Below are 21,819 nucleotides of genomic sequence, written 5' to 3'. Positions count from 1 at the left end.
AGCAACTGCCTGCCAATGCAGGAGACATGGTTCGATTCCTGGGTCAGGAAGATTCCCCTGGAGTAGGAGGTGGCGACCCACTCCAGTATACTTGCCTGGGAAATCCCAAGGACAGAGGAGCCGGGCGGGCTACAGTCCATGGGGTCACAAAAGAGTCGGACACGACTGAGCGACTGAGCAGAGCACTAGAGTGTTTACCAGGTAACAAGCACTGCGTTAAGCACTTCTCACGTGTAATCTCATTTCCTCCCCACAGCAACCTTGGATGCAGCTACAATTATCCCTTTTACATATGGAGAGGCTGAGGCCAAGCGGGGGTTGCATAATTTTCTCAAGGCCACTCAGCCAGAAAATGACAAAGCTGAGATGTGAACCCAGGTCCCTCTGAGCCCAACAGGTATCAAGAAACTCTCACAACAAGGAAGGAGCCGGGTTCTGACTCTGCCCCTCTCACCACAGGGAGTTTTACCCCTAGGGTACAGCCTGCACTGAGAAAACCCACCCCAAACCCAGTTCTGGGTCTTTCTAGGCCGGCAGGGGACTCAATCGAACCTAGCGCAGCACAGGACTTGGGGATGCTGGAGGAGAAAAGAAACTTTAAAGCACACACAGCTTGCAATGGCATCCCATCACACACAGGAGTTGGGTTCTAAAATCAGAACGGAGGGTGCAAACTGGAGCAAGTCAAAATAATCTTGAACACGCCCTTAAAACGTCTTTAAGACTTGAGGCCTTTGGCCCTGAGAAGCTTCCAAAGCAAGAATTAACTCTGTATCTCTTTGCATTTGGGCTCTGCCCTGCCTTCCTTCCCCTACTCCCACCCCCTCCACACACACAGTGTCTGGTACCTGGGAAAGGCTCACAGATGAGGCAGATGGCTGAGAAAGCTAGGTCCTATTTCTGAGAAGGTCGTGCTCTTAAAGCAAAGGAGACAGACAGGGGGAGAGTTACCAGTCAATGCTATGGAGGCTGTGATAGCAGAGCCCGGTGAGGTGAAAGGGTCCCCAGATTGTGGTCTGATCGCCACAAGCACCCCCTTAGGGATGGAGACCTAGGTCTAGTGTGCAAAGGGGAAGGTAAGAGGTTGTTCGAAGGATGTCTCATTCTCACAGATGAAAGCAGAATCACGGTGAATAGCAGATAGTACGCAGACTCCCTCTTCTTCTTAGAAGCCTGGATCTGAGCTCACCAGCCCCTGCCCAGGCTGCGCCCCCTGCCCCGAGAGTCCTGGGAGGGCCATGCAACCTGCAGTGTGGAATCACGCATTTATCTGAAGGGTCCGGAGGCCTGACTGTGACTCGTAGGGGCACCCGTGAGGACCTCTGCCCTCATCCCCATCTGTAACTGCTGCTAGAACATCTCAGGCTGTGGGACTGAAAGTCCTGAGTTCCTGTCCCCAGGTCACCTCTTGCTGCCAGAGGAGGGCCCTGCTCAGCTGGTTATAAAACCAATTGCCTGAGTTCCTTCCTTTATCTTTGTTGAAACAGCATCTGCCTCAGGGGAGAGCGTTTCTCAGTGGCAACCTCAGAACAATCCTCCGCGGCCGTCCCTGGGCCTGACAGCTTTCTGTCTCCAGGATGGGAAGGGCCCCGGTGCCTCTTTGGGGCGGCCAGTGCTTCAACCGCTCTGGCCAAAGCCTGGAAGCCTGGAGGCGGAGGGGTCCGGCCCCCAGGTAGTTACCATAGTCTGGAAGCAGGAATGCAGCTGGGTCAGGAAGGGCGGCTTCCCGGGCAGGGCCAGCACCCGCTTCTCCACCATCGTGCACTCCACGTCATCATCTTGGATGACCACGTCCTTTTTCAGGATCTTCACAGCGTACAGTTCATCTGTGCCTTTTCGCTCTGAGAGCATGACCTGCAAGACAGCGGGCATGTCAGTGTAGTGGAAGGGGCCCCCGGTGAAGCCACTGGTGGCTGAGGGTCATTCAGATCCGTTCCAAGCTTCCTCCACACCCCCTCAGTGGACGCTGGTAAGATACATGAAGTTTCCCACGGACCTTGAACCTTGAATGGCAGAACCCAATCGTAAAGAGAGTGGTTCCAAGACAGAGACAGACTCACCGGCAGAGAAAACAAATTTATGGTTACCAGAGGGGAAAGCGGGGGTGGTGGGATAAATTAGGAGCTTGGGATTAACAGAGACACGCTACTATATATAAAATGGATAAACAAAAGGTGGCTTCCCCGGTGGCTCTGTGGTAAAGAATTTGCCTGTCAGGCAGGAGACTCCAGTTCGATTACTGGGTCAGGAATATCTCCTGGAAAAGGAAATGACAGCCCACTCCAGTATTCTTGCCTGGGAAATCCCTTGGACAGAGGAGCCTGACAGGTATAGTCCATGGGGTCGCAAAAGAGTCAGACACAAGTTAGCATCTAAAGAACAAGAAAGCACAGGGAACTGTATTCAGTATCCTGTATTAATAATAACCTCTAATGGAAAAAGAATCTACACAGGAGTATAGATGACATAAACTGAATCACTCTGCTCTACACCTGAAACTAACACAACATGGCAAATTAACTATCCTTCAACTTTTTAAAAGAAAAAATTTAAAAATAGAAGACGGTTCCAAGAGTGATGAGCATGTATCAAGATATCCCTCTGGGATACGTATCAATGCCCAGGCAAACATAAACCCCACGAGGGCAAGCATCTTTGCCTGTTTTGTTCCACGAGCCTGGAATAGTGTCTGGCACACAGCAGACATTCAAGAAGTATTTGTTGAAGGAAGGAATGATTGAATTCCTGATAAAACTGAATTGGGGTCAATGGTTCTCTTATTCTTTCAGTTATTTAATATTTACTAAGAGCCTGCTAAGCATGGAGAAACACCATTAGATGAACAGGCACGTTTCCTGACGCTGCATTCCAGGGAGGAAGGAGGACGTTGAACATTAATTACAGGGATGGTTAATGTAATATTTTAACATCCCCTCCTGTAGTCCTGGGGCTTCCTTCCACACAGCCGTGGTCACAATCAGAGCATGTTAATCAGCATGGCTCGTGACACATCATTATTTTCACTGGTTGTGACTATGCCAGAGGGAAGAGTGACCCGCAGGTACCGTTCTCAAGAAGCCTCTTAGGAGCACTGGGGCAGGACCATGTTTTTCAAGACCTAACCTGGTCTGGGGGCTTCTGAGAAGGCTTCCTGGAGGAATAGGCAATCAGATCGAAGTAAGTACACACTGCAAGCACTGGGTCAGATATTTTGCAGGCAATAATATCAATCGCCACATTGTTTTGAGTACCATGTGCCAGACAATGAGTGGTTCTCATTTATTATTTCTCATTCACTTTGCCTAAGACTCTGGGAAGTCAGTACCATTAAGAACTGCATTTCATAGGGGAGAGGCAACATGGGGGGGGGTGGATTAAGAGGTACAGACTATTAGGTATAAAATAAGCTACAAGGGTATATTACGCAACACTGGAAAGACTGCCAATATTTTATAGTAACTATAAATGGAGTTTAACCTTTAAAAATTGTGAATCACTACAATGTACACAAGCAACTTATATAATATTGTACATCAACTATGCTTCAATAATAAACAAATAAAAGTTTTAAATTAATGAATTAAAAAGAAAAGAGCTCTATCTCATAGGTGGCTCAAGGAAGGTAAGTGACCTGTGACACCAAAAATTCAGTTAGGGACAGAGCCAGGATTTGAATCCGGTCTATCTGAACTAGAAGAAATGGAATAGCCATCAGAGTCCACAAAAGAGTCTGAAATGCAGTACTTGGGAGCAATCTCAAAAATGACAGAATGATCTCTGTTCGTTTCCAAGGCAAACCATTCAATATCACAGTAATCCAAGTCTATGTCCCGACCAATAATGCGGAAGAAGCTGAAGTTGAACAGTTCTATGAATATCTACAAGACCTTCTAGAACTAACACCCAAAAAAGATGTCCATTTCATTATAGGGGACTGGAATGCAAAAGTAGGAAGTCAAGAAATACCTGGAGTAACAGGTAAATCTGGCCTTGGAGTACAGAATGAAGCAGGGTAAAGGCTAATAGAGTTCTGCCAAGAGAACACACGGGTCATAGCAAACATCCTCTTTCAACAACACAAGAGACGACTCTGCACATGGACATCACCAGATGGTCAATATGAAAATCAGATTGATTATATTCTTTGCAGCCAAAGGTGGAGAAGCTCTATACAGTCAGCAAAAAGAAGACTGGGAGCTGACTGTGTCTCAGAACATGAACTCCTTATTGCCAAATTTAGACTTAAAGTGAAGAAAGCAGGGAAAACCACTAGACCATTCAGGTATGACCTAAATCAAATTCCTTATGACTATACAGTGGAAGTAAGAAATAGATTCGAGGGATTAGACTGGATAGACAGAGTGCCTGAAGAACTATGGACGAAAGTTCATGACACTGTACAGGAGGCAGTGATCAAGACCATCCCCAAGAAAAAGAAATGCAAAAAGGCAAAATGGTGGTCTAAGGAGGCCTTAAAAACATCTGTGAAAAGAAGAGAAGCGAAAGGCAAAGGAGAAAAGGAAAGATAAACCCATCTGAATGCAGGGTTAAAAAGAATTAGCAAGCAGAGATAAGAAAGCCTTCCTCAGTGATCAGTGCAAAGAAATAGAGGAAAACAACAGAATGGGAAAGACTAGAGATCTCTTCAAGAAAATTAGAGATACCAAGGGAATATTTAATGCAAAGATGGGCACAATAAAGGACAGAAATGGTATGGACCTAACAGAAGTAGAAGATACTAAGAAGAGATGGCAAGAATACACAGAGGAACTATACAAAAAAGATCTTCGTGACCCAGATAATCACAATGGTGTGATCACTCACCTAGAGCCAGACATCTTGGAATGTGAAGTCAAGTGGGCCTTAGGAAGCATCACTACGAACAAAGCTAGTGGAGGTGATGGAATTCCAGTTGAGCTATTTCAAATCCTGAAAGATGATGCTGTGAAAGTGCTGCACTCAATATGCCAGCAAATTTGGAAAACTCAGCAGTGGCCACAGGACTGGAAAAGGTCAGTTTCCATTCCAATCCCAAAGAAGGGCAATGCCAAAGAATGTTCAAACTACCACACAATTGCACTTATCTCACATGCTAGCGAAGTAATGCTCAAAATTCTCCAAGCAAGGCTTTAACAGTTTGTGAACCGAGAACTTCCAGGTGTTCAAGCTGGATTTAGAAAAGGCAGAAGAAACAGAGATCAAATTGCCAACATCTGTTGGATCATCGAAAAAGCAATAGAGCTCCAGAAAAATATCTACTTCTGCTTTATTGACTATGCCGCCTTTGACTGTGTGGACCACAGCAAACTGAGGAAAATTCTTCAAGAGCTGGGAATACCAGACCACCTGACCTGCCTCCTGAGAAATCTGTATGCAGGTCAAGAAGCAACAGTTAGAACTGGACATGGAACAACAGACTGGTTCCAAATCAGGAAAGGAGTACTATCACTCTGCTTATTTAACTTATATGCAGTGTCCATCATGAGAAACACTGGACTGGATGGAGCACAAGCTGGAATCAAGATTGCCAGGAGAAATATCAATAACCTCAGGTACGCAGATGACACCAAGCTTATGGCAGAAAGCGAAGAAGAACTAAAGAGCTTCTTGATGAAAGTGAAAGAGGAGAGTGAAAAAGTTGGCGTGAAACTCAACATTCAGAAAACTAAGATCATGGCATCTGGTCTCATCATTCCATGGCAAATAGATGGGGAAATAGTGGAAACAGTGACAGACTTTATTTTTTGGGCTCCAAAATCACTGCAGATGGTAACTGCAGCCAGGAAATTAAAAGACACTTGCTCCTTGGAAGAAAAGTTATGACCAACCTAGACAGCTTATAAAAAGCAGAGACATTACTTTGCCAACAAAGGTCTGTCTAGTCAAAGCTATGGTTTTTCCAGTAGTCATGTAAGGATGTGAGAGTTGGACTATAAAGAAAGCTGAGCACCAAAGAATTGATGGTTTTGAACTGAGGTATTGGAGAAGACTCTTGAGAGTCTCTCGGACAGCAAGGAGATCCAACCAGTCCATCCTAAAGGAAATCAGTCCTGAATTCATTGGAAGGATTGATGCTGAAGCTGAAACTCCAATACTTTGGCCACCTGATGCAAAGAACTGACTCATCTGAAAAGACCCTGATGCTGAGAAAATTTGAAGGCAGGATGGGAAAGGGATGACAGAGGATGAGATGGTTGGATGGCATCACTGACTCAATGGATGTGAGTTTGAGTAAACTCCGGGAGTTGGTGATGGACAGGGAGGCCTGTCGTGCTGTGGTCCATGGGGTCGCAAAGAGTCGGACATGACTGAGCGACTGAACTGAACTAAACTGAACCTGACCTCAAGGTCTCTGCCTTTATATGCTCCACTTGTCACAGCTCCAGAAGAATCCTCGAGGAGTTTAGGTGGCTGAGGAAACGAAAATACCCACCCCTGACTTGCTGGAGGATCAGAGACAGCAAGAGAGGCCTGGGCCTGAGGGAGCCTCGGGGCAGGAGGGCAGCTCCTAGGCTCCTTGGGCTCCTGCCTGGATGTGAGAGGCTTCCCTGGATTCCTGCAGGAAGCTCTGGGCCCAGCTCCCCACCCCTCTGTGTGGTCTCCTGGCTGCATCATTTTCTCTTTTATCATGGCCAGGGGTGGCCATGGGTGACACAGATCCAGGAACTTAGAATTCTTAGGGAGAAAGTCCCTGACACACATACTTCCAAAGCAAGAGGGCTTTCGCAGCCTCTTTCTCCCCCAGCCTCACCACAGAAATACGAGCTGCCAAGCTGAGCAGATCCTCCCAGGAGTTGCTTGGGCAGGGCAGGGCTCAAGGTGCTGGGATGTGTGTCTGCACACACATATTTCCCATCTCTCTTTGCTCCCTCACGGGTACCCAGAGCCATTTTTCCTTCCCTAGCCCTCACCAAGGCAGAAACTGTGAGTCCACTAAGATGTAAGGAATAGGCTGAAGACAGGGGTTTTCTGCTCCCAGATTCCCCAGGAGGCCAGGGCTGGGACAAGAGCAGGGAGGATCATGACCAGAGGTGAATGTGTAGCGGGAGTGAAGCCGAGCCGTCAGCTGGGAGGACTCCCCGGGACACAGGAGGGGATCAGCGCTGTGAGTGTGGACAGACCTGCTGTCCCGTCACCACAGGTCAATGTACCGTCTAACAATCCTGAATACTGTGAACACCCCACCCCACCCACCCACCACCACCCCAGAACCCAGGAGAGGGGCCCTGGACTTCCTGAAAGTCAGTGCAGCCCCCTGCCTGGAGGAGGAGCAAGACAGATGTCTGGGAGTTTCCCCAGGCACCAGGGGCAGGCACCATATGTCTGTCTCAACTACCCCCATTCTACAGATAAACAAACTGAAGCTCAGAGAGATGAACCTGCTCGAGCTAATGACGGTTTAGTCCAGGTTCGATGCACAAGACAGGGCGCTCAGGGCCAGTGTCCTGGGATGACCCAGAGGGATGGGATGGGGAGGGACGTGGGAGGCGGGTTCAGGATGGGGGACACGTGTACACCCGTGGCTGATCTGTGTCGATGTATGGCAAAAACCACTACAATATTGTAAAGTAATTAGCCTCCAATTAAGATAAATTAATTAATTAAAAAATACAAACCTGACCAGGCTACTCAAATGCCTTAAGTCCCTCAGTGGCTCCCTCAAGTGAAACAATTCCATGGCCACGTCCTGTTCTCTCTTTCCCTGTGGCTATTCTATTCCCACTGCCTGCAGTGTCCTCTCATACTCATTCACTGCCCTGAGAATCTGAGATTCAGCTCAGATGTCACCTTTGTCTATATCCCTCAATGATCCACGAGACCAAATGGGTCGCTTCCCTCCTCTGGACTTGCAGCTGTGTCAGGGACTTTATGCAGGTGTTTCCTAACTTCAGTCACCATTCATGTGCCTTTTTTTTTTTCCCACATTTTCCCCCTACCACATAAACTGGTATTTCATCAGTATTTTTAAAACCTGGTCACATCTTTACTTAACCACACTTATCTGAAAAGGAAACTCTGGATCACCACCATTAATGGCAAGCCTATCACATCCTTAAATGAAAGATGAGCAGAAAAATAAATATGAACAAAGCAGCGCTAGGAGATTTTAGCTGGATGCTTCTGGCTGCTGAAGTTCTGAGCCAGGTCCTGCGTTTGCTCCTTGTTTAAGGAAAAAAGTGATATTAGCAAATGTTAGCTATCAGTGGCATGCAGTCAACAAATGAGGCTCTTTGGTTCAAGTAATTAGAAAGACTAAGAGAAAACATAAAAAGAGAGACTAACCTTATCATGCTGCAATTTAATTTTATTTCATATTGCATCTGCTTACCACCTTTAAAAACTCGAATTACTAAATTAAAATCTTTTTGCAAATCATCAATACTGTGTGCTTTACATCTTAGAAAATACTGTTGCGTTTGTAGTTACAGTTATTTTTTGTGTGAAGATTCTCAGTGCCTTGCCCTGGTCCTAAGCTACAGGGGTAGGGGGAGAATAGGCCAGAATCAGAAGACCATTCACGCAAGTGAATAGTGTGGCTGTGTCCCAATAAACCTTTATTTATAAAAACAGGCGGTGGGTCCAGCACTGGTAATTTGCTGATCCCTGTTCTAGAACATGTATTTCAAAAAAGATCGATAAAAATCAAGAGTGACTACATTATCAAAAACGGCTGAAGTTTAACTTGGAAATGGACCCTAGCATACTTTTCAGTTCTTCCAGATCCTTACCAGAATCTTCTGATTGGGCAGGGGGACCTATCTGGCCACAGCTGATTGGATCAGAGGTAGAGAACTGACCAAGGTCGAGCCAATCAAATTCTCTCATTTAAGAATGTGGAATTAGGATACTCCCAGCAGTTAGTCTGGGGTCCTGAAGAGAGAAACAGACAGATCTGCCTAAAGTGGTCTTTTCCTACACTTGATCTTAGCCAAAAGGCCAAGAAGCAATAAGTGCTTCTTTCCTGCTACACACAGGCAAAGAAAAATGACCCAGATGTGGTGGTGGGGATGTGGGGTGAGGACAAGAATGTCAGGGAATGATCAAAGGCTTTGCTTCCCAGTTCTTGGTTCCAATCTCTCAGGAGGCTTGGCTGTTTCCATAGAAACCTCTGTGTCTCCCCAATAAAGTTATTATTTTATTTATACTACCTTGAGTGGATTTTTATTTCTTAAATATCCTGTAAGACAAAATTATTGCTTGAGGAGCTCAAATTCTTAATACAAAATAAACATTTTGGGAAGTCAAATAGCATCAGGTTAGTACATGATCTAAAACAAGGCAAATTCTGTTCTTTGTAAACAACAGTGCCTCCAGTATTCTTGCCTGGAAAATCCCGCAGACAGGGGAGCCTGGCAGGCTACAGTCCAACGGTTCCCAAAGAGTCAGACACAATTGAGCACACACTGCATATATACCCGCCTATCTCAGGATTACATGGGGATATCTGTTTACAAGACAAGGTGTCAAGTGCCACCTCTGGTCTAGAAGCTCTGACTGTGGCCTGGGAGTGAGCATTTTAACAAGCACCTCCCCTTGGTTCTAATTACTAAATTTGTTGCTCTGAGGAACTCTGTGTGTGTGTGTGTGTGTGTGTGTGTGTGTGTGTGTGTGTGTGTGTGTGTGTGTGGTGTGTTAGTTGCTCAGTCATGTCTGACTCTGTGTGACTCGACAGACTGTAGCTCTCTAGGCTCCTCTGTCCCTGGAATTCTCCAGGCGAGAATACCACAGTGGTTTGCCATTCCCTTCTCTAGGGGATCTTCTGGACCCAGGGATCAAACCCAGGTCTCCCACATTATGGGCAGAGTCTTTACCATCTGAGCCATCAGGGAAGCCGCTGAAAGTCCAAGATATTTGCTATTTCTCAAAGGGCAGAGTCTGTACCCTGTCCCCGTGAACGTGGCCAGCCTCTGAGGCACTATCAAATCGACTCATTTAATACAAGAGTGAGGACGTTCTACAGTAAAACAGAACTCTTGAGTTTCCCAACACTTTCTGCAGTCAAGGGAACTGTAAGACAAGTCAAGTTAATATAATCAAGCTTTCCTTTCAACAGGAATCCTTCTGTCCTTGGAGGACTTTTTGAGAGCTTCCTGGGAGCTTTCCTCACATCACGAGGGAAGTGGTATTCTGTGATGGTTTCAAAACATGTCTACAGATATTTGCTGTTTCTCAAAGGGCAGGGTCTGTGCTCTGTCCCCTTGAACGTGGGCAGCCTCTGTGACCGCTCCAGTGAATGGAACACTCTGTGACTCAGGAGGCAGCAGCTTCTGTCAGTTTCTCCTGGGACACCTGCCTTTGGAGCCCTGAGGCCACCGTGCCAGCAAGGCTACAGAATGAGGCCATGTGGAGAGGAGAGGCCTGGGGAAGACGCAAAGAGCTAGCTGTCCAGACAGCACTGGGAGCTCCAGCCCCAGCCGTCCCAGCTCCAGCCACTGCAGGACAGATCCCAAACCACAACCAACCAGGGGCTGTTCCCAATCTTCTGCCTGTCAGAAACCATGAGAGGTAATAATATATGAGCAGGGTTGTTTTGGGGTCTTTGGGCTTCTCTGGTGGCTCAGACGGTAAAGAATCTGCCTGCAGTGTGGAAGACACAGGTTCGATCCCTGGGTTGGGAAGATCCCCTGGAGAAGGGAATGGTTACCCACTCCAGTATTCTTGCCTGGAGAATTCCATGGACAGAGAAGTCTGGCGGGCTACAGTTGTTGTTTTAGACCTCTGAGTTTGGGGACAATTTGTGGTACAACAGGAGGCAACTAGAATAGATTCATCTAAGTTCACATGTGCCCTAAAGCAACCCAGCCTTGTCAGCTGTGGCCCCGGTTACCTGGCTTTATTTATGTTCTGTGTTTAGTTATACACACTCTTTTCAATCAAAAAATGTTTAAGGCTTCAGTGGAGATGGGTAACGGAAATGGAATTCATTCTGCCTTCCAAATGAATCACCTTTCCTGGTTTCATCCAGGACTCAGAAGACTGGCCAATTCATTCATTTGTTCAGTAAACATGAATTAAGCATCTGGGATGTTCTGGGCACTGAGGATGCAGAATGACAATGCCTTCAGGAAGCTTACACACCAGCACAAATGATTCCCATTCAATTATGATTAAACTCCTGAAAGAGAAATGCATGGCGCCCATGGTGAATGTTCACACGGAGGACTTAACCTGATTTGGTGGGCCAGCAAAAGAAGCCCCAGGGAAGTGATGGTTAAGCTGAGACCTGGAGAACTGCCAGGACTAGCAAGGTGGAGATGGGGGAGGCATATTCCAGGCAAAGGGAAGCAAACTGTGTTCCCTTCAAATTAACCAAAGCTGGATCCACAAACCTTGATAGGAAGTGAGTGCTCAAGCTCTAGAATTCAAATTCCAGATTCTAACTCCCAGCTCTCTGAGATGTAGCAAACAATTGTCTGCAACAGACAGAGCGGCACTGGCACCAAGGTGGGGTGGTGGCTGGACAGAGAACAGGGGACGTTCAAAGGGAATGGGCCCGTGTATGTGCCAGGAAGAAAGCAGGCCATGTTGGGGGGACCAGCACATAAGGGAAGGTGGCTAGTTTGGGGCTGATAATGATAACTACCCTGACTTCTTATTTACACGGTGCATCATCTCATGTAATTCCACACAGATGTAGAGCAGGCACTGCTACTGCCCCTCACAGAGGAGGAAGCCAGGGCTTAGAGAAGTGAGGTGAGTGGTCTAAAGTCACTCTACTAGGAAGTGACCCTTGGAGCTTATCTGCTTCCAAAGTTCATGCTCTTAACCATCTGATTCTCTGAGCCCTACGAATCAAGGGTTGAGTCATGAGGCTGCACCGTCTGCATGTTATTGCTGGAGTATTTAAAATCTGACTCCAGATCCTGGCCCTGTTCTCCTTTCCCTTCCCACCTCACTTGTTGAGGCTTCGGCCCCTATGGCCTAACTCATGGCCAAAGACAGACCAGTAGGTCATTTCCCCATTTTTTATACAGCCACTAACAAATCAGTCATCTCCTTGTCGAGATGAGCTCAGTCTGAGTTAGTGCTGCAGCCATGATTCCAGTTCATCCATCCAGTCCATGAGCTCTCCCGGGAATTCTGTGCCAGCCATGACGCTAGGCACTGGTGATGCGCCTACAAATGGGATAGACATGGCCCTACTTCTAAGCAGTAAGTGGCTGAGAGGATCTTACCCCCCTCCACCTGTGCCCTCAAGTAGGGTTGGAACAAGAGAAAGAAATGGCAGAAAAACAGCCCTAGCACCAGCAATGGCGATGGCCATGCTCTAAAATGTTCCTTTCTGTAGACATTTTTTATTGTCTGCAGTTTCTGGAGCTTCCACTTCAGTAAATACCATCATCGAGGGCGTGGGCTGTTTGTTCAGCTGTCCCTCCATCTCCCGGGTGAGGATTCCAAACAGACTGAAAGGCTGTGCTGAAGTGATGTTCTTATCAAATTCCAAGCCACATCTGTTCCCCGAGAATCTTTTGGGAGAGATGTGATAAACAGCAGCAGCTCCAATGACAGCAGATAAAATGGAGAGTAGCCCAGGGATTCCTAACTGGAAAGCCAGTGGAGATGAACTTTACTGGGAAATCCAAACAGCAAAATGTGCCTGGAACCTTGGCTCTTGGGGGATGGGACAAGATGGCATTATGGTTAGGTCATGGACTTTAGAAATAGGAGACCTGGTAAATATCCAAGTTCCACCACATACTAGCCGTGGGGCCTTGGGAAAGTCACTTACCTTTTCTGAACCTTAATTGTGTCATCTATAAAACAGGGAAACTACCAATGCTCAGCTTTGGGTGGTGCTAAGGAAACTCGAAGGGATAAAGTAGGAAAACGGTACACGTGAATTCAGCACCGTGCTGGGGAAATGTAGAGTACTTAGAAACTGGTACTAGTTACAATAACAAAGAACCAGAAGTCTATTCTTGCACATTTCAGGAGACCAGAAATTGAGGTAGGTTTGGTTCCTCCATGAAGTTTTGAGGGATGATCAGTTCCAGAGGTCTCCCCCAGCTTCTGCAGTTGCCAGCAATCCTCAGCCAGTGGACACACCACCAGAGTCTCTTCCTCCATCTTCACATGCTGTTCTTCCCTGTGTCTCTGTCTAAATGGCCTTTTCTTATAAGGAGATCTGTCATTGGATTAGGGCCACCCTGAACTCATCTGAACTTGACATCTGCAAAGACCCTCTGCCCTGGTTGGGATTCCCTCATAGCTCAGTCGATAAAGAATCTGCCTGCAACACAGGAGCCCCGGGTTCAATTCCTGGGTTGGGAAGATCCCCTGGAGAAGGAAATGGCAACCCACTCCAATATTCTTGCCTGGAAAATCCCATAGACAGAGGAGCCTGGCGGGCTCATGAGGGTTCATGAGGTCTCAAGAGTCGGCCACGACTTAGCGACTAAATCACCAACACCAGGTTAGGTGGAATTCACAGGATCAGCAGTTAAACTTGAATATATATACTGGATGGAGACAATTCTGTCCACTAGCCTTGCCGGTTATCATCAGCTTCATCTTTTCAGAGAATGACCAAGGAGATGGCTTGTGAGCCCTGAACACAACTCTCAACCGGCTGAGGAGCCTGGCCCCAAGGGAACTGCGGGTCTGTGTGCTTATTGACAGGAGAGGGCAGTGATAGTTGGGGACCGAGGCCCCACTCCCCACTCCCCCAAGTTCAACCGACGCCTGCTGAAAGCCCAAAGCCGAACTGAGCCTCCCTCAGTTGTGCTCTCTTCCATCTGTCATCCAGTGCATGGAGTTTTGTCAACTATACCTTCAAAAAACGTCCACCCCCCACCTCCTTCCTGATCTAAGCCACCATGATTCTCACCCTGGTCTCTTGCAATTGCCTCCTGCATAATCCTCTGTTTCCACTCTAACTGCTCCCAACCTCCACGGACACTCTGTCCTGCCTGCAGGACTCCTCCCTGGAGATGCTCAACAGCGTAATTTCTTACCTCATTCAGTGTGACCTCCTCACAGAGGTCTTCCCTGACCACCTTCTCCAAAGGGGCAGCCCCTCTGTCACTCCCCACTCCCTTCCTCTTCCCAGCACTCACCACATCTGGCATCCTGTTCATCTCCATTGGTTTCTTTTCTCCCTCCCTAGAAGGTAAGCTCCAGGAGAGCAGCTGTTGGGTTTGACTGCTTCACTGTCATGTTACGAACATCTAGACACTCAAAAAATATTTCGTGAATAAATAAAAGATCTGAGTGAAGGGTGTGCATTCTGAGTTGTTTCAGTCATGTCCGACTCTTTATGACCCCACGGACTGTAGCCAGCCAAGCTCCTCTGTACATGGGATTCTCAAGAACACTGGAGTGGGTTGCCATGCCCTCCTCCAGGGCATCTTCCCAACCCAGGGATTGAACCTGAGTCTTGTACATTTCCTGCACTGACAGGTGGTTTTTTTTTTTTTTTTTTTTTTTTACCACTAGAACCTGGGAAGCCCATGAGTGAAGAGAAAAGAATTTAAAAAAAATCCCTAGGCCTAGGTCACTAAAAGTCTCTAGTGATTTAGCTCTCAGCATCATTTAATTTATCTACGGTTAAATCCAACTTATAATTCACAATATATTTGAGGCGGCATTCAAGATTATATAATATTAAACAAGTGGACTTTATGTTATGTAAATTATACCTTGGTAAAGCTGGTTAAAAATGATTATATAGCACATACCATGTATTTAATAATGGTACAGAAAAACCCAAACAAACTTTTTTCCCAACCCAATATACGTGTGTGTGTGTGTTTTATAAATATAGTATGTGTGTTTGTATGTGTTGTACTATTAGCTTCCTAAAGGCCAAAGCAACCAGAATTACGTGAAATGATGACAAAAGTTTAAATTTCCTATAAGGAAAACCATTGGTTGCAGAGAAAAATAAGCTTTCCCTGGAACTTAGGTCTAGAAGAAATGTCTCGTGTGGATTGTGAACATGCAGCGCTGCCATGGATGATGTTCTTAGCAGCATCTCTGCGACAGAGTTAGAGGAGGCAGAAGTGAGAACGTACCATCGAGCATGGTCAGAGCCCACAAGCTTGACTAATATACAAGGGTCAGGAAAAGACAGTAACTGGGTGAACTCAGACGGTGCACCTAAAAGAGAGAGAGAGACGTCTGGGGCTCACAGAGTCCCCAAGCAGTACTTCGGGAGGAGAGGATCTGAAGGTGCAGGGAGCTGAGGGTGCACGGGAGAGGGAAGCAGAAGCACGTTAAAGCCAGGTATGTGGAGTGCAGGCCTCCAGGGGGACCCCGAGCCCCTCTGCCCGCCTCTCCCACACCCACCACAGTACAGAGCTGGCTTGTGGACAAGGTTGGATGCGAGTCTGCGGAGGGGCGGTGGGGGGTGGTGGTGTGTGCAGCTGGTCTCTGGCAAGCATGAGCCCTCCTCTATTTTAGGGTTCCATCTCTTTGAGGGTCCCCTTGCTCTCTGGGAATGTCTCCTGCTTTGGCTCCACCCTTTCCCTCTGAAGACCTAGAGTACTTTAGACCAGCTCAGTTCTGTCTTCAGGCAAATCCAGCCTCCCCCCACTCCCTTCCCCTTTGCTTGGCTTTGCCTCGCATGTCTGCTTGTACTGAGCTCCTGTTTCTCCAGGCTGCACACTGGAACTCCCTGCAGAGCTTTTACAAGCTGATGCTTGGACCACACTCCAGACCAATTAAGTAGGAATCTTCTAAATATCGGGGGCCTTCCTATGCCAGGCCTGGCCTGCCCTAGGGGAGGATGAGGTGGTGAGTTGGCAAGAGGCCATCAGGATGGTACTGGAATCAGGGTCTGGAGCGCTGGGCAAACACTGGTCACTGTTCTTCTTGGGGCTTTCCCCCACCCAGGAGGAGGATTTTGAGAGAGACTTGGGTGCCGCTGGGTTACAAGATGAATGTGAGCGTCCACATCCTCTTCTCTTTACAACATAGCAGGTATCCTGACAAGCTCTTTGATGTAAGAAGGAGACTGTGACCTTGACAAAACTGATAAGCTCAAAGTTTATATCTAATGAGAGCTGTAAAATCACAGTAGGTATAAGTTCAGTTCTGAATCCAAAGCATCACTCTATCATGCACTTGCTATGTGATCTTGGGCAAGTTACTCAACCTCTCTGACTCTTGGTTCCCTCATATATATAAAAGGGGCGTAGTGATCGTCCTCCTTCCTAGGGCTGTTGTGAGAGCAAGTGACATAACGCACGTGAAGTTCAGAGTCTGACACATATCAAGCCATTTTTTTTATGGCTCAGACAATAAAGAATCAGCCTACCCATGTAGGAGACAGGGGTTCAATCCCTGGGTCAGAAAGATCCCCTGGAGAAGGGAATGGCAAAACACTCCAGTATTTTTGCTTGGGAAATCCCATCAACAGAGGAGCCTGGCAGACTACAATCCATCCATAGGGTGGCAAAGAATCGGACACGACTGAGCCAGTAAGCACAGGTCTTAGATGCGGCATGTGAACTCTTAGTTGTAGCATGTGGGATCTAGTTCCCCATGGAGCCTTAGCCACTGGACCACCAGGGAAGTCCCAGGCAATGTTGTTAAAGTGAAAGAATAAATACAGAGAATAAGAGGGATGCGCCGGCTCCTTCAGTGGGGACAGCAGTTCCTTCCCACATTCTCCAGATGGCAGAGAGTGAACCAGAGCCATAGACCAAAATTTCTGCAAAATCTATTTCCCAGGAGATCCTTATGCGCAGCCCAGAGTGAAAGGCAAGGTCGTACTGTCTGTGTTTAGAGGTGGGGCTGGCACGAGCTCTCCGGGAGAGGCTAAGAGGACTCTCCCGCAGGGAGCGGCATGTTCAGGCCAGACGGGACTTCCCCGCAGAATCAGCAGACCATCTGTCATCTTCTAACATTCTGAACGGGAAAGCGATGATACACCCTGAACTCCAGGCCCCTCTAGACTCATCATCTCTGGCAAAGCCCTCCTTCAGACTGGGCTGGGTTTGAAGAGTTGGCTTAGGCCCCCCAACCTCTGATAGCCAGAGGCATGGAATGAGGGACAGAGCCATTCCAACCAGGAGACCCTGGAGGTGGATGTGGAGGTTCATGTAGATCACAGTCCATCAAGTCACAGGGTCGTGAGAGTGATTCAATGATACACAGCATCTTAGAGAGAAAGTGTGCATGCTTAGTCGTGCCTGACTCTTTGCAACCCTATGGACTGTAGCCCGCCAGGCTCCCCTGTCCATGGGATTTCCCAGGCAAGAATACTGGAGTGGGTTACCATTTCCTCCTCCAGGGGATCTTCCTGACCCAGCGATCGAACCCACATCTCCTGTGTCTCCTGCGTCTCCTGCACTGGCAGGTGGATTCTTTACTGCTGGACCACCTGGGAAGTCACATGTCATCTTAAGAGCTTAACACCTAGAACCAGAACTCAATACACCATGCTCATCATGGTTGATGAATTCTTTCTTTATCATGTGAGGTTCTCCCAAATTTCAACTTTCACCAGACATGAGGATGTCCTAATATATTCTAGGTTATCTTGGAGGCACTAATTTAATTCTTCAAAGTGTACTGCTATTGTTTAAACTTTGGGTCATATTTTCTAAGCATAATATATCCACACATATGTGTGTTCAAATTTTGTATTTGATGGTGGACTCACTAAATAGAATACAAAATCATGTGGTTTAAGGGAATTAAATACATTTGTTTCTAGCAGCAAACTGGAAGTTAGCCATCTAGAAATGGCTTCTGGCTTCTAATAGCTCCTTTTGGAGGAGCAACTTGGGTAGACTTGCAAATTGAAGAAGTACTTCAGGAAAAATTGAAGAGTGGTATAGTGGGGAAAGGATGCTAATTGGGAGTTAATAGAGTGGATCTGGGTAGGACTGCATCACTTTGTGGATACAGTGTTCAAGTTGGCAAGACAAAAATAAGAGCAGTGATACTCAGCATGCAGATCAACTGGGTTATTTCATGATTTATTATGTAAGGTTTTCCTTATTTAAAATAAAATCTCTTTATATGGTTACATACTGTATGATTCCAACTATATGACATTCTGGAAAAGGCAAAACCATGGAGACAGTAAAAAGATCAGTGGTTGCTAGGGGGTAAGGGGGTGGGAGGGATGAACAGGCGGAGCACAGAGGATTTTTAGGGCAGTGAAACTACTCTGTAAGATACTATAATGGTTGATGCATATTGTTATACATCTGTCTAAACATGTAGAATGTACACCACCAAGAATGAACCCTAATGTAAACTGTGGATTTGGGGTGATAAGGACATGACCATGTGGGTTTATTGATTATAATGAATGTACCACTCAAGTGGGAGATGTTTATAATGGGGGAAGCATGGAGTTGAGTGACAGATAAATTGAGTTTTCAGATCAGAGGTCAGGATGACAGGTGGGATTAAGATTTAAGCCTTTTAAAATGATGCCATGTCACCCACTAGATTTAATCAAGTGTCAACTTTTTCCCCACTAGCAGAGAAAGCCAATGGAAGTGTGAAACGAAGTTTAGAATGGAGGTACTTTTGGCCTAGTCATCTCTGGCTCCTGTGGACCCGCTATTGTTAGGCAAATGTCACTACACCCATGGAAGGAATGACTCATAGTCCTGCTGGGAAGAGGAGAAAGAATATGAAGATTTAAACCTGAAACGCTGAGCCCTTGTGTTTTAAATGAATATGGTTCATTGGATTCCATAAGAAGTGTCTGACTGGGTTGTAATAAGAAATTCAAAACAACTATTATACTTCAAAACTCTGGCTGTATTACTTCTAATTATTCATATCAGAGAACTGATACAGTGGAAATGATAGGTATCAATTCGAGTTACTGACGTGCTCTCTTGAGCTCAAATCAATGTTGGTGACCTGTAGGTTGGCTTAGTTAATGTTCTTTGAATCATCCATTGTATTTGACAAAGCTAGATGGTTAAAATAAAAGCAGATTTAATTCAACTGCTTTTGAAACAGTCTCAGGGAAGACAAACCAACAATTGATCCCTTTCATCAAAAGAAAACACAGTGAAACCCTTAAGGGTTCATCATTCATTTCAACAATTAGGCGGACAAAGGAATCCCATTTCTCTATAATCTGATGTGCTCTGCGTACACAAGCCTCCCTTTGTGGCTGGTGTCACAGACTGAGACAGAATGGGCTTTCCCCAGGGGAGTAGAGTATGCTGAGTGCCCTGGAGACTGTGTGGCATAGTGGATACATTCAGGAGCCAGACTCAGGTTTGAACCTGCATCCACAGTTGCAAGATACTGGAGCCTCTGAGCTCAACCCGGAGCCTCCACTCCCTCATCTGCAAAATGGGAATAATGACAGCACCCACCTCCAAAGATCATTGTTAAGATTAAATGAGCAATGCATATAAAACACTTAGACAGGTTTTCAGTGCTCAGAATATATTATCAATCTCTGCAGCGATGTTCAATGAGGTCAACGCATGCATATATGCTAAGCTGTTTCAGTCGTGTCTGACTCTTTGTGACCCTTTGTAGCCCACCAGGCTTCTCTGTCCATGGGGTTCTCCAGGCAAGAATACTGGAGTGGGTTGCCATGCCCTTCTCCAGGGCACCTTCCCGATCCAGGGATTGAACCTGCATCTCTTACATCTCCTGCATCAGCAGGTGGGTTCTTTACCACTAGCACCACAATACATAATATGAAATGGAGCTGAGGGACGGGTAAAGATTGAACAAACTATGGCATGCTTAGTTATATTAACCATCCATACTTGTACATTCAACATATTTACCACGGGCTTCGGATGATTATAATCTATAGGCCTCTGCAATCATGTTTGTTGTAGAAAAGATTATGGGTTACACTTAGTAAACAGGGATTCATCTTAACAGGGCAAGAATTTCTGAAATAGCATGTAAAGATGCGGTTGAAATGGATACGCAGAGGGTGCACTATGACAGCACAGTAATTGGACCAGAGGCCATGAATTATCGCCTGAGACAGAGATTCCATGTTAATAGGCTCTATCTGACCCTTCAGTAAGAGAACTAGATTTAACTTTTTATTATTTTCCCCAAAGAGCCAGGCAACGTTTTGAAGAATATACAGACTTGAAGGAAACACAGGCCTGTGTGCCATACAGTCCAGTATCTTCTTCCTTCTCTTTGAAGAACTTCCCAGACCACAGCTGCTTTTTGGAGAGTCCATTCCTGTTGTCCTTCCTGACAGATGGTTGGAAAGGTGACCTGACCTCCTGGCCATAGCTAACTGGATCTCATGATCCCTGAGCCATACTGGCCCATTAGTCTTTTTCCTAGGGCTTTAAATTCTAGGCTATTCTAGATTTGGGGATTCTATTGAGAATGGAGAAGTGCTAGGGGGCTGAGTGAGGTGTTGCTGAGGCACAGTCACAGCAAGAGACATCAGCAAGAAGTTGGGGTGACAGATGGGGTTCCCCAGGATGAAGACAATGATGACTGGGTTCCTGGAAGCTTCTCATCCCAGCTGCACTTCCTGCCTTTGGAAGCTGGGAGATACACAGAAAACATGCCGTGTCTGCCCAATAAATCCCCCCCTTTCGTCACTCTGACTTGACAAGAAAGCTTGAAATTTCAAATGTTTCACTTTCTTTGATAAAATTAATTTTATCAGGAAAATAGACTCTTATCCTTTCTTGTTCTGTAATTTACTATCTCCTGAGGGGTGAATTGGGGCTTACGTGGTGGCTCAGTGGTGAAGAATCTGCCTGCCGATGCAGGAGATGTGGGTTCAATACCCGGGTCAGGAAGATTCCCTGGAGGAGGAAATGGCAACCCACTCCAATATTCTTGCCTGGGAAACCCCTTCAAAGAGGAGCCTGGCAGGCTACAGTCCATGGGGTCGCAAAGAGTCGGACATAACTCAGCAACTGAACACCGCACACAAGGGGTGAAAATAGGGGCCACAGAAAAGCAGCAAGTCACTTCATTGATGAGAGACCTGGACGATTTCAGAAAGCGACTGGGGAAGATGAGTTGGCAAAAATACTCAGCAATCAGAATTGCATACGAAAGACTGGGGGCTGGGAGGAAGGAGCCATAACTGGGATAGAACCAAAGAGAAGGAAGGAATCCAAGATCAGACAGCCAATGTCAAAAGGTTCTCTGGAAAAGGATTAAGGGAACAGGTAGCAAAGACTTTGAGCTATCTGTGAACCATATGATAAAAGGACTCACCATATGGTGCAGGAAGATAGCAGAGCAGGTTGAAGTAAAGGGAAGAGCTTTTGTCTGTAGGATTATATAACCACCTCTAATGTATGGACGTATATGTGTGCGTGTGAATCCATACCGCTAATGAGATTAAAATTAGGATAGACTCCCACAACGGGAGCTCCGAGACTTTAGAAAAGGCCTTTGTTACTGGTAGAAACTAAACTGCCTTTTCATCTCTTCAGGCAATTTCTTCCTGGGGTAACTCAGTGCTTTACTTGGATCCAGAGGAAGACACTGGAGTCTGGGGGTGGAGCTCTGCATTTTTCTCTCTCGTGCCCAAACTCAAAGCTCATGCTAGTTAAGTGCCCCGGCAGCTTTGGGGGAGAGAGCTTGAAGGTTGCCCTGTTGGGGCAGGTGTCAGCAACCAGGGCCAACTTCAAGCACACTGGGGACCATGATCTTTTCAGGGACTCAGGAAAGTATTTTTCATTTCTTTCCAAATCACAAGGGGAAAAAATTAACTTTTAGGCTGAAGAAGATGCTTTAACATGCAATGTTAATATATTTGTCTTTGTATCAGTCATAAGATAGAGTTTTAAGTTTTTTCTTTTCATGATGTAAGGAGGAGCCCATAAAGCTTTCGTTTTAAACTGTTTCAAAAAAGACTAGCAGTGTGGTGGAGATGAGTGGACC

The 21,819-nt window shown here is 46.4% G+C and overlaps 1 protein-coding gene across 1 annotated transcript in view; it reads right to left on the bottom strand.

The window, feature by feature from the left end:
- The window catches only part of PRKCB (protein kinase C beta), a 221,911-nt gene that overhangs the window by 58,463 nt on the left and 141,629 nt on the right, over positions 1 to 21,819 (bottom strand). The window contains exon 9 of the mRNA XM_065919292.1: positions 1,681 to 1,854. Coding sequence (XP_065775364.1) covers positions 1,681 to 1,854 — 174 coding nt within the window. The remainder of the gene's footprint in view (positions 1 to 1,680; positions 1,855 to 21,819) is intronic.

This window comes from Muntiacus reevesi, chromosome 2 (genome assembly GCF_963930625.1).
Source record: "Muntiacus reevesi chromosome 2, mMunRee1.1, whole genome shotgun sequence".
Taxonomy (NCBI): domain Eukaryota; kingdom Metazoa; phylum Chordata; class Mammalia; order Artiodactyla; family Cervidae; genus Muntiacus; species Muntiacus reevesi.
Note: the sequence above shows the minus strand (reverse complement) of the source record. Positions and strands in the feature narration are given on the sequence as shown.